Consider the following 15,384-nt stretch of genomic DNA (forward strand, 5'->3'; position numbering starts at 1 on the left):
TTTTTTATTTTTTGAGGCGGAGTCTCACTCTGTCACGCAAGCTGGAGTACAGTGGCACGATCTTGGGTCACTACAACCTCCACCTCCCGGGCTCAAGCGATTCTCCCACCTCAGCCTCCCGAGTAGCTTGGATTACAGGTGTGCACCACCATGCCAGGCTAATTTTTTGGTATTTTAGTAGAGACGGGGTTTTACCATGTTGCCCAGGATGGTTTCAAAATTTTTAATTAAATAAAACAAAGGAGAAGAACAGGAAGCTGTGGCAATAATAAGGTGGCCTGAATTAGAGTAATGATAGTAGCTATGGGAAGAAGTAAAATATAATTAGTAAAACAAAGATCTTGGTGAGGGCTAAGGGAGACTAAGGAATTAAAGTCAACTAGATTTCTGACGTGAACAAATAGGTAGTTAGTTGTATTAGTCTGTTTTCACGCTGCTGATAAAGACATGCCCGAGACTGGGCAATTTACAAAGGAAAGAGGTTTAATGGAGAACTCACAGTTCCATGTGGCTGGGGAAGCCTCACAATTATGGTGGAGGAGATTTGGGTGGGGACACAGCCAAACCATATGAACAGTGGTTGGTAGTATCTTTCATTACATTAGCAATAATACGGCTTGATGCAAGTTTGGGGTAAAAATGAATTTCAATTTGGTCATTTTAACTTGAAGTACTTAGGAGACATTCACATGGAATTAGAAGTTATAGGCTGGGTGTGGTGGCTCATGCCTGTAATCCCAGCACTTTGGGAGGCCGAGGCTAGTGGATCACGAGGTCAGGAGTTTGAGAGCATCCTGGCCAATGCAGTGAAACACCCTCTCTACTAAAAATACAAAAATTAGCCAGGCATGGTGGCACACGGCCCTAGTCCTAGCTACTCGGGAGGCTGAGGCAGAAGAATTGCTTGAACCCGGGAGATGGAGGTTGCAGTGAGCCGAGATTGCGCCACTGCACTACAGCCTGGCGACAGAGCAAGACTCCATCTCAAAAAAAAAAAAAAAAAAAAAAAAAAAAAAGTCTTAAATCTACAACTCTGGAGAAAAAAAACTAAGTTACAAAAGGAATGCAGATACTCTCAGCATATATATGGTAACTGATGCTCAGGTATATGTACAGAGTTTTAAAAAACTGGAACAGAAGCTGGAAGGATGGCAATATCTAAAACTGAATTTCTTGGACTATGTGCGGTCTACCTGCATTATACTCTCCTAAGGAGTTTGATAAAAACGTAGAATCCTTGGCTTTACCACCAACCTACTGAATCAGATACTCTGGGTGTCTTGGAAATCTGCATTTTAAGCAAGCAACTCCCAATTCCCCAATTATTTTTGTACAAGGTAAAGTTTGAGAACTACTGATCTAGAGGGTGAGTATGAAAAAGAGCAAGGGCAAAGAAACAAAAACAGAAACAACAAAGTTAAGAAGGAGATGAGCTGGCCAGGCGTGGTGGCTCACGCCTGTAATCCCAGCATTTTGGGAGGCCAAGGCAGGTGATTGCTTCAGCTCAGGAGATCAAGATCAGCCTGGGTGACATGGCGAAACCCCGTCTCTACAAAAAATACAAAAATTAGCTGGGTGTGGTGGCACGTGCCTGTAGTCCCAGCTACATGGGAGGCTGAGGTGGGAGGATCACTTGAGCCCAAGAGTTCAACTTTACAATGAGCCATAATCATGCCACTGAACTCCAGCCTGAGCAACATGGTACAACCCCATCTCTACAAAAAATTAAAAAAAAAAAAACTAGCCAGGTGTGGTGGCATGCACTTGTAGTTCCAGGTACTAGGGAGGTTGTGGTGGGAAGATCACTTGAGCCCAGGAGTTCAAGGTCACGGTGAGCTATGACGGTGCCACTGCACTCTAGCCTGGGTGACAGAGTGACCTGTCTTTAAAAAATAAAAAACATTATGGCCGGGCGTGGTGGCTCACGCCTGTAATCCCAGCACTTTGGGAGGCCGAGGCAGGCGGAGCACCTGAGGTCAGGAGTTTGAGACCAGCCTGACCAGGAGAAACCCTGTCTCTACTAAAAATACAAAATTAGCCGGGCATGGTGGTACATGCCTATAATCCCAGCTACTCAGGAGGCTGAGGCAAGAAAACCGCTTGAATCCAGGAGGTAGAGGTTGAAGTGAGCCGAGATCACACCACTATACTCCAGCCTGGGCAACAAGAGCGAAACTCTGTCTCAAAAAAATAAAAAAATAAATAAATAAAAATTTAAAAAATTGAAAAAGTGGGAAAATTGTTTAAAGTTCTAATTTATTTCTGTACATTTCCAAGCTCCTCTCACTGCCCTACAGCATAAACAAAGTCAGAATCTCAGTAATTTATAAGAAGAAAAATAACAGTCGACAATATCTGAAAAAATGGACTGAATGAGAATCATTTTGAAGCGAAGGTCCTGGACAAACTGCAAAGGTTTGGCAGATGCCTAGCAAATTAGTGAATAACCACCATGACCTCTCCAGGTGTAACTAAATCCCGGAAGTGTATAAACATAGAAACAGTCCTTTATGACAAAAAAAAGATGAGTTACTTTTGAAAAGTACAGAAATAAAGCTGTCAGCTTCACAGTGCCATATGGATGCTCTCTCCCAGATTAACCAAATTACTTAACATCAGACCAAAATTAAACCAGGCCTTCACTTACAAGCTATTAATGGCTGGGCACAATGGCTCACACCTGTAATCCCAGCACTTTGGGAGGCCAAGACAGGAGGATCGCTTGAGGCCTGGAGTTTAAGACCAACCTGGCCGACATGAAGAAACCCTGTCTCTACTAAAAATTCAAAAATTAGCCAGGTGTGGTGGTGCACACCTGTAGTCCCAGCTATTTGGGAGGCTGAGACAGGAGAATCACTTAAACCCAGGAGACAGAGGTTGCAGTGAGCCAGAATCACACCACTGCACTCCAGCCTGGGTGATAGGAGTGAGACTCCGTTTCAAAAAAAAAAAAAAAGAGGATCTGTACTCCGAAGATACTGGCCTGACTGGGGGCAAAACGATTAAGTAAATGCTGAATGAACTCACACTCATTTAGGACCCTTCCACACCCACTTACCCTGAATCTTAAGTTACTACAAAACATTCAATGGAGATAAAGCAAACTGGAAAAGAAGATACCTTTACTTCATTATTTCCATTTTTGCTTGTATGTTTCTTTGTAGTCTTTCATTTGTAGGTGTTATGAGAGGAAAAAATCTACTTCAAACTTACTGAGTACAAGGCGCTCGCTTGCATGCTACTGCAGACTAATCCATTTTTACTTACTATTGCCACGAAATGCCACACGTTAGTTACATGACTTTGAGTGACTTTCTCTCTTAGGAGTTGTACTACATAATCTTTAAGAATGTTTTCCAAATCTGAAAGTCCACAGTTCTAAGTAAGACTGGAGAAGAGGGAAATAGTGACAAAGAATACAAATATTAAAATGTATAAGACAGCTGAAACAGATACTCTTAATTTACTTAAATTTTTAGCCCTCCACTTATGAAGAAAAAGAATATCCAGAGGCAGAGAACTCAGTACTAGCAATACAACTTCTTGATTCAATAAGGCTACAACTAACAAACTGGTAACATTTCAAGAGTTTCTCTGTTAGCTGCTACCTAGAACATGGAACATACTTTTTTTCAACGAAATGAAGTGTCATAGAGTGGTTAGGCTCTTAGGCAAATTCACAGAAGTTTAACCTTTGATGCAAGTAAATTGCCAGACACTGATAAAAAATAGAAAACAGAATACAGAAAGTAGATATTGCCAAACTAGTGATTAAGCAAAAACAACATCAAAATGAAACAACACAAAATTTATCTTGAAACCTATTTTTCACAAAGTCAACCAAAAGATCCACAGGCTTGATTATGATAGTGATCCTTTTAGTAACTAGATTATAATAGCTCACTTCTTAAGTCCATGGGGTCCAAGTTAAGGACCCTTGCTTAAATAAACTGAGATAGCCTTACTAGGTTCCAGGTACCAGCAACAGACACTAGGGCATCAGAGGTATGTCAAAGCCCAAAGCTAGGAAAACAGGACAGAGTGGAGAGGAGAAGAGGAGGGGGTTTCTCTTAGCCTTCCCCTGACACCAGTGGAAAAGGAACTTAGTGACTGGAATGTTCTCTCCACATCCCAGCTCCAGGATTCCCTGGACCATATTTGGGAATTCAGTGGCAGCTCAGTAAACATAACCTAAAAATTGGGCAAGGTATGCTTCCTAGCTGAGGCAGGGATTGTGAAATGCAACAACTTGCTGGGCATGGTGGCACAAGCCTGTAGCCCCACCTACTCAGGAGGCTGAGGTAGGAAGATCAATTAAGGCTGCAATGCATGGGAATAACCATGCACTTCAGCCTGGGCAATAAAGACCCCCATCTCTAAAAGAAAAAGAAATAATTCCTTTAACCATCATGCCAAATAATGGACACCAGCTGCTGCCTGCAGCAGCCCCAGCTCTGACTGTGAAGAGGTTGCCTGCAGGAATGTATGCTCCTTGCTCTTACATAAGCCCCCTTTTCAACCCACCAAAGGATGTACCATTTCCAATATATATGCATGTTGACAAGTCTGCGGTATGTAACTGGTGGGTGCCTATCTTTACTGTCTGCTAAACCTTGAAATATAAAAAATCAAATGAATTTTCATCTCTCCTGGGAAAGACTCCTTGCTGTACTTAAAAAGTTATAATGGCCGGGCACAGCGGCTCACACCTGTAATCCCAGCACTTTGGGAGGCCAAGGTGGGCAGATCACAAGGTTTGGAGTTCGAGACCAGCCTGTCCAGTATGGTGAAACCCTGTCTCTACTAAAAATACACACACACACACACACACACACACACACACACACACAGAAATTAGCTGTGTGTGGTAGTGCATGCCTGTGATCCCAGCTACTCGGGATGCTGAGGCAGGAGAATCGCTTGAACCCGGGAGGTGGAGGTTGTGGTGAGCCAAGATAGCGCCATTGCATCCCAGCCTGGGCAACAAGAGTGAAACTCCATCTCAAAAAAAAAGTTATAATGATGGAAAATGTCCCTGTTAAAATCTGTATTTTGGACAATTCAGATTTTTTTTTTTTTTTGAGACAGAGTCTCGCTGTTGCCCAGGCTGGAGTGCAGTGGCGCGATCTCGGCTCACTGCAGGTTCCACCCTCCGGAGGGTCATGCCATTCTCCTGCCTCAGCCTCCCGAGTAGCTGGGACTACAGGCGCCCGCCACCTCGCCCGGCTAATTTTTTGTATTTTTAGTAGAGATGGGGTTTCACCGTGTTAGGCCAGGATGGTCTCGATCTCCTGACCTCGTGATCCGCCCGCCTCGGCCTCCCCAAAGTGCTGGGATTACAGGCGTGAGCCACTGCGCCCGGCACAATTCAGATTTTTAAGTCATAAGTACTTCTTTATGATCACTGTGGAAAACAATGACCCATATATCTAATTTGGATATGTTTAATATTAAGGTTCTCAAAAGGTATGTACCACTCTAATTTTCTAAAAGCTGTTAATCCAGTTAGCCCTTAGCCCTTTGCCTGGTAGTAGGTCACTTTAAAACTTAAATCACACTTTTGCTCTCATTCAAATATTGTAACCAAGAATAAGGAGCAAGAATTTGGTATGTCAGGACAAAGTATACAGATGGCCCCCACCTTTCGATGGTTCAACTTATGATTTCTTGACTTTACAATGCTGCAAAAGTGATATGCATTTGGTAGCAACTGTACTGAGTGCCTATACAACCATTCTGTTTTTCACTTTCAGTGAAGTATTCATGAATTACATGAGGTATTTTGATACTTTATCGTAAAAGATGCTGTTAGATGATTTTGCCCAAATTTGGCTAATGTAAGTATTGTGAGCACGTTTAAGGTAGGTTAGGCTAAGCTACAATGTTTGGTAGGTACATTAAATGCATTTTTGACTTACAGTATTTTTGACTTGCAATGGGTTTATCAGCACATAACCCCTTCATAAGCTGAGGAGCATCTGTATACACTAAGCTTTTAATTATGTTTCTGAATGTACAAATCTGCAATATATATGGATTTCATACACTAATGGGATCTTTCAAGTCCTTAAGTACAGTATATACAAATGTTATAATTAATCACGATCTAAATTGAGAGTTTGGATTCTACCTGCATACAAATTATCGCCAGGAAGGGAAGCATGGGTCATGCACAATCAGCTATCAGAGTGGAACTCAGTAGCTCACCACAGCACCCAACTCTTTTACTTTATTTATATGTGGTGCCTTTTCTTCAGATTAAATCCAACTTTCCTTCCCTGGCCTCTTATTGTTACACTGTAGACACCAACCTTATTTCTTCTGGCATAAAATTTTGTGGCTGCCTGAACATAACGCTGTAAATGTTATGTATAGCAAAGTATTGGAAAATTCAATGAAAAGGATCACTTAAAAAGTCATGTAATAAAGAAATCTTGCTTTTTAAACTTTAAGCCTAATTACTTAGCTCAGGAGTGACTTGGCAGAGATCCAAAAGATTCTTCAGCTCTTCCCCGCTTCTCTGAGGCAAGTTTCCAGTAACCCCTGCCTTCCCCCATTAATACATATGTATCCAAAGTGCAAAAAGAAGGAATTTGTTTAAAAAAAAAAAAAATCAGACTCTACTTTCCCATTGTAATGTTAAGCATATACATAAAACATTTCTACCAGCTTTCACTTTTTAGATGGGCTACTTTTTCAGCTGAGTGGTAGGACACCAAAATGGGAAGGAGAAGTCAATGTCATAGAGTATAAATAGCTGTGGCCAAAAACAATATTGCAGAAGAGCCAATAGGAGAAAGGCTCCCCAAAATGCAGCAGGAGTGACTTAATTCCACGTCTTCATAGAGACCTCAGGGAAAACCACTATCAGGAAACAAAAGAAGGGTGGAAGCAACCAGCACTCACATATGGTCTTACAGTGTTTTCTTGGGTTTCTGAAACACATACACATATATTTAAAGTCTCAGATCGTATGGCAATGAAAAGGAAACTGTTCTTTATGTATGTTACATAGAAAACGTTACCCAATAGGAACACGGTCTTTTCTCAGATATGCTGAAAACCACTCATGAATACCTAGGCAGATTTTTAATTATACTTACTTATTATATTTGAGATAGAATTTGCAATTACATTACACGGCAAATCTAAATCTAAACCTCACCTTAAACGTTGGAATGTGTTCCTATCATGATTCATTACACACAACCCAAAGGACCAGTAATTTCCCACCACACTAGTTAAAACGTTTTAGATCAGTGGGCTAAATTGCATGGGGCACACACTTCACTTTCTAAATGTCTGCTAGACACTTCAAGATTGTTCTCAAGTGTTCGAAGTCAGTAAGTTTACCAACATTCTGTAGCGGAAAACACACATACGCACTCGTTAGGCACGAGCAGCATTTACAAAATGCAGGCAATCATAAAGTTATATAAGAAAAGCAGTCTCGCCTCTGAGGAATTAGTTCAGGCATACAAGAATCCAGGAAATCGCATATCCTCCATGCGAGGCTGGGTCACAGGAACTAGGTAAAGAAACAAAGCAAAGTACACTGGGAAACGAGGGCAGTAACAGCTGAAAAGATGCAGGCAACGCCACCAGCGGCATCTTTCAAGCATTCCTTCGGAAGGGGAGTGTTTCTATGCTGTTTCTAATGAGCCACTGCTGACCTCAGTAACGGTACAAGCTGAAACCAACACAACCAGAAACGAAATCCACCATGTGACAGACGAGACTAGGGGAACAGCACGAATGGTCCACAGGCTAGGGGTGCAGAAGCTGTCATACCTTGGGACTCGCACACACCCTGGCGCTGCCACCTGCTTTCTATTTCCTCGGGGAGGGCCGGTGACGCGTGAACACGAGAGGCACCAAAGGCAGGAATCCTGAAATCTGTGATTTCTAAACCCCAAGCTAAAAAAGGTCCGTAGGGCCCGTCCCCCGCAGCTGGGCGACTCTTCCCCACGCGGCGCGCGGCCCGCGAGGTGGGTGAGAACTTCTAGGCGGCCAAACGAGGACCAGGAGACAAGTGGGGAGCGGGAAGTGCCTGGTCCGAATGCAGGGAGTCCGGGGTCGCGGTGCCACCACCATGTGAGGGTAGGCTGGGGGCGGGGCTGCGCGGAGCCCAACAGCCAGGGGCCAAGCAGGGGACTCCCCCCGGGGCGAGGGCGGGCACGGGAGAAGAGGGAGGCCCCGGCCGCTACCTGCTGCTGGATCTTCCCGTCCTCCGTGACGACCCAGTGCGTGGTGGCGAAGGCCCCTCGTGCCGCCACACTCAGCAAGGCGGAAAGGCTGAGGAGCCAGCCTGGGCCGGAGCAAGGCGGCAGCTCGTACCGGCCACGGACCCCTACTGCCGCTGCCATCTTGCCCCCCCGGCCGGGCCGCTCACACCGGAAGCGGAAGCTAGTCTCCAGCGCCCGCCATCTTGAAGAGGTCGGCCCTGGAGGAGGAGCAGGAGGAGGAGCCGAGAGGGCGTAGCTCGCTGACTACCAAGTTTCGTCGGCCTCGGTTTCGGCGGCCAGGAAGGGCGACCTTCGGCACCTCTCCCAGCTTGGCTTCAGGAATGGAGACCGCTTTTTAGTTATTGTTTTTCTGTGGGTGATACGATCTCGGAGCGTGGGAACCAGAGGGAGAGAAAAGCAGTGGCTTAGGTGGAGCTTAAGCAGAAGTGAGAGGACTCAGTTTTGTTGTTTTTTAAATCTTTGCTTTTTCGTTTTATTTCTGGTAGATAGTTGGGGAACAAAAGGTGTGCTTTCGAACCACCTATGGGAAGAGAGGTGTTGCTTTTATTCTTAAAGTCTCACAATAGTGGAAGCTTCAGAATGGAGACGGTTGTTAGTCTAGGTCACCGCTGTCCAGTAGCACTATAATGCGAGCCACGTGTGGAATGTAAAATATAGAGGGAAGTAACCCTACTAGTACATTTTATTTAACTCAAAATACACAAAATATTAATTCAATGTGGTCTGTACAAATCATTGAGATAGTTTCGTTTTTTTTTTTTTTTTAACTAAGTCTTGGAAATTGGCATTTTACACTGACAGCTTATCTAGTCATATGTCAGGGGCTTCATAGCCGCATGTGGCTAACGTACTGGTCAGCACAGGTCTAAGCTAGAGGTCTAGGTCTGGAGACCAGAAGCATTGGCATCACCTGGGAGCTTTTTAGACCTGCACATTCTCGGCTCTTCCCCCTCTCCCCCGCAACTTGCTGAATCAGACTACATTTTAACAATAGCTTCAGGTGACTGGTATACATATTAAAGTTTGAGAACCACTTCCCTCTAGTGAACCAACAGTCAGGCAGGTGACAAGCTTGGCTGCCAGCTTCTTGCTAGATATGTCATTTTAGGTCTTTCAAGATTGCCCTCTGTGTTATTTAAGGTTGTATGCTTTTGGTTTTCTCCTTGGGAAAAGAAGGATGAGAATATTGTTTAACCACTTCTCTACACAAGTGTATGCAGGAGAGCAATTGCTAAGTGTTTAAACACCACGCTATAGAAATACAGAAACAACCACAGCATTGGTGTTTTTTTTTCTTCATTGCAGGAACAGCTTTTCTTGTTCTTTAATGAACATTCATTTCATTACAAATATATGGCTTATTTGCTTTTTGTCTGGTACTCTGATAGTCTCTGGGTATGGAAATGTAACCATTGGGCAGTGTGCAATATAGTGAGATATTATTGGCAGGTTAACAATTAAAATACAGGATAATGGGGGTGTATGAATGCATATGTACAGGAGAGAGCAACCAACCAGGTGAAAAAAAGGCTTGGAGCTCAGGTGCTGGTTCAGGCAGAATAATAAGTGAAAAGGTGAAGTTGGCCGGGCGCGGGGGCTCACGCCTGTAATCCCAGCACTTTGGGAGGCCGAGGTGGGTGGATCACTGGGGTCAGGAGTTCAAGACCGGCCTGGCCAAGATGGTGAAACCCCATCTCTACTAAAAATACAAAAATTAGCCAGGCGTGGTGGTGGGCGCCTGTAATTCCAGCTACTTGGGAGGCTGAGGCAGAGAATTGCTTGAACACAGGAGGCGGGGATTGCAGTGAGCCGAGATCACACCACTGCACTCCAGCCTAAGCGACAGAGCGAGAATCCGTCTCAAGAAAAGAAAAGGTGAAGTCAGTGGCATGTTGTAAGAGTTTCTTGGAGTTTAGACATAGGCAATAGGGAGTGTTTCAGAATTTTAAAATAGAGAAGTGGCAAATGATGGAATCCCTTTTGTCTCAGCATCTTATTTTTGGGGCATAGAGGTCAACCCTATTTCTTGTGTATAAAGCTGACATCATAATCATCATCTAACATTTCTTGAGTGTTTAATACATCCTGGGTCCTGTACATGCATAGTTCCTATTAATCGTCACAACTTAACCAAGCTCTGGCTAGTTAAGTAAGTTGGCCAAGATCATATTGCTAAGTGGTAGAGCTCAGGTTTGGACTCAGATCCACCTGACTCTAGATCTGAGAGCCTGAGAATGAATGAAGGTTAGTGAGGAATTTGAGAAAGGCCCCAGCATCACATATTTTGCTATCAGCAATTTCTTTGACCTTCACAAGTTAACCTCTAAAGGGGTGGAATTATAGCTTCTATAGCTTTATTATACCACCTATTTTCTGTAGATGATAACTCTTATCTTTTGGGATCCTGTATTAGTTTTCTAATGCTGTGTAACAATTGCCACAAACTTAGCTTAACACATTATCTGACAGTTTCCTTGGGGCAAGAGTCTTCTGCTGTGGTGTGACTGAGTTCTCGGCTCAGTGTCACTAGGCTTATATCAAGGCTGCAATCTCATCTGAGGCTTGGGGGTCCTCAGTCAAGCTCATTCTTCAAGTCCTTGGCAGAATTCAATTTATTGCTAATGTAGGACTGAGGTCTCCATTTTCTTACTGGCTGCTGATTGTGGCCATTAACACTGAGGCTACCCACAGTTTTCTACCATGTGGCTCTCACAATGGCAGTTATTCCTTGAAGGCAAGCAGGAGAATATTTCCGCTGCTGAAATCTCTTGAATTCCTCTATCTCTAAGCCTAGACTTAAAGGGCTCATGTGAGTTGATAAGGTCTATCTGAATAATATCCCTTTTTATTCAACTGATTAGTAACTTTAATGCCGTCTGCAAAAATTCCGTTTGCCATATAACATTATCTTAGTCCATTTTGTGTTGTTATAACAGAATGCCTAAAGCTGGGCAATTCATAAAGAAAAGAGGTTTAATTGGCTTATGATTCTGGTGGCTGAAAAGTCCAAGATTGGGCAGCTGCATCTGGTAAGGGCCTCACGCTGCTTCCACTTAGGGAGGAAAGCAGAAGGGGAGTGGGTGTGCATAGAGATCACATGTTGAGAGAAGCAGCAAGAGAGACAAATCAAGAAAGCCAAACTCTTTAACAACCCACACTCGAGAACTAATTCATTCCTGAGAGAGCAAGAACTCACCTCCCTCCACCACCACCGTGAGGGCATTAATCTGTTCATGACAGATCCACCCCCATGACCCAGAAACCTTCCACTAGGCCCCATCTCCCAACACTGCCACATTGGGTACCAAATTTCAACATGAGTTTTGGCGGCCCTAACCACATCCAAACCTATAATCACAGGAGTGATATCATATTCACGTTTTACCCACATAGTCAAGTTAGGAAATTTCCCCCTTTTCTACTCTATTAAGGTGAAATGGACAAAATTGTATATATTTAGTGTACAATATGATGTTTTAATATATGTAGGGGAGATTTTATGAGGGCAAGGACCATTGGGGATCATCTTAGAATTTTGCCTACCACAGATCCTGACTGCCAAGTATCATTCTTCTAGTCTTTCACTGAACTGTTTTAAGTATCACAGACTAATTTAGACATACTTTTGCTCCTGTTCCCTGCCTAAAATCCTTTCCTCATGCTGCTTTCTCAAATCTATTTAAGATACAGTTGAAATCCTAGCCTGCAAAAATGTCTGTCAACTTGTTTGCCACCTCTGAATTCTGTAGCAGTAATATGACAATACTATGCTGCTTTGTGATATTATTTATAAACTTTGAACAGCCAAACTCTTGAGTCGTTCTTGCAAAAGTTCTTAGTTCTAATCTGGTGAGGCAGAACACTCAAACAGTAAGTCAGGCAAAGCAAATTTTTTACAAATAGGCAGCAAAGATACACAGAAATGGAGGATCCATGATTAGCTGATCCCATGGCTCAGGAAAGCTGCTTAGGGCAGATGGAGCCTCATCTGCACATACCCCATGTTGCAGCACAGATGAGGGACTCCAAAAACACTTTGGGTTTTGTACCCTGGGTATAACTGAGATTGCTGAGTACAAGTGTTGCAGAACATCCTGTTTTAGGAAAAATGAGGACGCAGCCCAGGTTGTTCTGGAAGCTTCCTCCTTATCTCAGGATGTTGCATTCTCAGTACATTCTGCCTGAAAATTGCAAGCAAGAGGGGGAAGAGCTGGCATGGCCAAGGCCATACAGGGACCTGTCATCTTGCAATTCTTTAATTACCTACACTAGCAACTGAGGACATGAAGCATTTCCTATACTAACATTTTTATCTTCCTTGGAGCTTCTGTGCAAAATAGTTTGTTGACTCAGTTTTTTAGCTCCCCCAAATGTAGCATTCCCATTTTGTGTGAATAAAACAAAAATCTTAACCTAAATAAAATTGTTCCTAATTTCCCACATCTAGATCACTTGTCACCGTTCTTTTATTCTGTTGTTCTAAGATCTGATGTTTCTTTTTTCATTATACTTTTCCTCTTAGATGAAACTTATAGAAATACAGGATGGCAGTTGACAAAATTGCTGATATCTCAAATTGTGATTTCTTAGTTCAACGAATGATAGGCAACTCCCTAACTGCATATAATTTAGTCTTTGAACATATTTTAGCAAATAGGTCTTTTATTTACTATTACTATAAATCATAGAATTCTTGAAGTTATGAATTAGAATTCATTCTGTTGATAGAATGATCTTTCTGGATTAATATCCTCCCTTGGGCCACCTTACCTGAAAATTGCAAAGGATTTACATACTGCCTATTCCTTAGACAAAATATTTAAGATATAAATACCCCTAGGGAGGAGGGTAACACTCTGGCTTACATTCTGTTATCTTTTGCTTTGTAATAAAACCAACATAAGTCTTAGAGGTTTAAATTTTAAGCCTTAAAAGATGATTTATTATTTTTCAGTTTGTCGGACTCAGCTGGGTGGTTCTTCTGCTACTCCTGGTGTTGGCTGGGGTCACTCTTAAGGCTGCATTCAGCTAGGAGCTCAGCTGAGGCTGAAATGTTCCAAACTGGCTCCAAGATGTCTGGTGCTTTAGTTGGAGTGGTTGAAATGGCTGGGGGTAGCTGGGCCTCTCTTAGACAAGGTAGTTACATAGACTTCTTACAGGGTGGCTCAGGGTGCTGAAAGAATAAAAGGAAGCTGCCAGGCTTTCAGAGGGTCAGGCCCCAGAAGTGGTAAAGCATCACTTCTGCATTCTCCTGGTTAAGGAAAATAACAAGCTTAGCCCAAATTCAAGTGTGGATGGACACAGATTCATCTTGATAGGAGAAACAGCATGTTTGAGTAGGAATGGAAGGAATTATTGGCATCCTACTATATATAATCTTTTTTTTTTTTTTTTTGAGACGGAGTCTCGCCTTTTGGCAGGCTGGAGTGCAGTGGCACAATCTCGGCTCACTGCAACCTCCGCTTCCCAGATTCAAGCAATTCTCCTAACTCAGCCTCCCTAGTAGCTGGGACTACAAATGCATGCCACCACACCTGGCTAAATTTTGTATTTTTAGTAGAGACGGGGTTTCACCATGTTGGTCAGGATGGTCTCGATCTCTTGACCTTGTGATCCGCCTGCCTCGGCCTCCCAAAGTGCTGGGACTACAGGGGGTGAGCCACTGCGCCCGGCCATAATTAAGTCTTTAAGAGTAATTTTGAATTGGTCGGAAGCAGGGTGGAGGGGAACAGGTTGGAAAGGAGCCTGGTTATAGCAAGAAGGGCTTTACCTGTGTAACTCTTCAACATCAATATGCACGGTGAGTGAAGAGGATTTTTAAAAGGGAGGCAGAGGATACCTAATATAGTAATTTCATTTAGAAATCTTTGGCAAATAGATCAGGCAGTCTGAAGTATGAGGGCTACCATGGACGAGACCAAGGATTCAAACTCACAGTGACACCAGGGCTGCTCTGAGGATAGCAAGATAGTCATCTTAGGTTTTTATTGGTATGTTAGATTTCATATTAGTTTAAGCTTTAGTTTCAATCACGCTGATTACAATGATCTCTCTCCTGCTGTTTTTTACCCACCTACTGAGGAAGCACATAATAGGTAGTCCTGTAACCAACTTGAGAGGAAAGGTGTCCCAAGGAGGGTCAAATTTACTCAGACCTGAATCAGCCAGATAAATGGGCAGAATCAAGGAACCATGATTTTCCAGAGGAAAAATTCCTAATGTCAGAAAGAGTATGGTGTTAACTTTCAGTTACTGAAAGCAGTTCACTACTGTAGTAGAGGATGAACTTAGGACTTCTGAGGTCAAGGTTAGGAATCTAAGAACTCTGAGATAGCCCATTCTCTAACACAGTTTGGCACATTCTTAAAAGCTAAGTGTCCTGCACATTTTGTTGCCTCGATCTCAAATGCTTTTCCTTGAGGTCTTCACGAGGCTGGCTTGGTATCATTATCCAGGTCTCAGCTCCAATTAATCACTCAGAGGCTTTTTTCTGACTATTTTATCTATACTAGCTGAAGCACATTAGAATGCTTCAGTACCCTTATAGCACTTACTACTCTGGTACAGGCTTAAGTTTCTCAGGATCTGCATAAGAGAATGTAAACTCCAGGAGTTTGCCTGTTTTGTTCACCACTATATCCCCTAGGCTTAAAACAGTGCCTTCAACTTATTATGAGTTGAAAGCTTACCATGTACAAAACACTGTTCTGGCTGCTTAGGATTATGAATGAACAACATGCAAAAATCTTTACTTTTGGGGCATTTTAGCCACATTATATTCTAGCAGTAGGGGATAGAGTGAACATACAAGTTGATAAAACTGGAGAGCATATAGTAGGGTAAGTGGGTCTGGAGTATTGGGGTGGAAAGGGGCATTGTAGTATTAGATAGGATTGAGAAGGTTAGCTTCGAGGATTTGAAAAAGGAGTTAGATGTGTGGATATAAGGAATACTGACTAGAGGAGGTAGCTAGCTAGTGCAAGGGCTGTAAGGCAGGAGAATGTCTTTGGCCTGCATGAGGCTAACTGGCTGCGGCAGAGTGATCAAGGGGAAGAATAGCAGCTGAGGTCAGAATTAAAAGCCATGGTAATGTTTTTGATTACTATTCTGAAACGGGGAGCCAGTGAACAATTTCTGG

The 15,384-nt window shown here is 43.0% G+C and overlaps 2 protein-coding genes across 4 annotated transcripts in view; both read right to left on the reverse strand.

The window, feature by feature from the left end:
• Positions 1 to 8,434, reverse strand: part of TTC17 (tetratricopeptide repeat domain 17) — a 137,861-nt gene extending 129,427 nt beyond the window's left edge. Inside the window, exon 1 of one of the 3 annotated variants that reach the window (XM_054441666.2) lies at positions 8,208 to 8,434. In XM_054441666.2, the coding sequence (XP_054297641.1) occupies positions 8,208 to 8,366 (159 nt within the window). In that variant the 5' untranslated portion in view covers positions 8,367 to 8,434. The remainder of the gene's footprint in view (positions 1 to 8,207) is intronic. The other 2 variants (XM_054441668.2, XM_054441669.2) reach the window with 2 other exon arrangements.
• A 4,725-nt stretch (positions 8,435 to 13,159) lies between these two features.
• The window catches only part of API5 (apoptosis inhibitor 5), a 33,676-nt gene continuing 31,451 nt past the window's right edge, over positions 13,160 to 15,384 (reverse strand). The window contains exon 14 of the mRNA XM_054441673.2: positions 13,160 to 13,419. Coding sequence (XP_054297648.1) covers positions 13,412 to 13,419 — 8 coding nt within the window. The 3' untranslated portion in view covers positions 13,160 to 13,411. The remainder of the gene's footprint in view (positions 13,420 to 15,384) is intronic.

Source organism: Pongo pygmaeus, chromosome 9, assembly GCF_028885625.2.
Source record: "Pongo pygmaeus isolate AG05252 chromosome 9, NHGRI_mPonPyg2-v2.0_pri, whole genome shotgun sequence".
Lineage (NCBI taxonomy): Eukaryota > Metazoa > Chordata > Mammalia > Primates > Hominidae > Pongo > Pongo pygmaeus.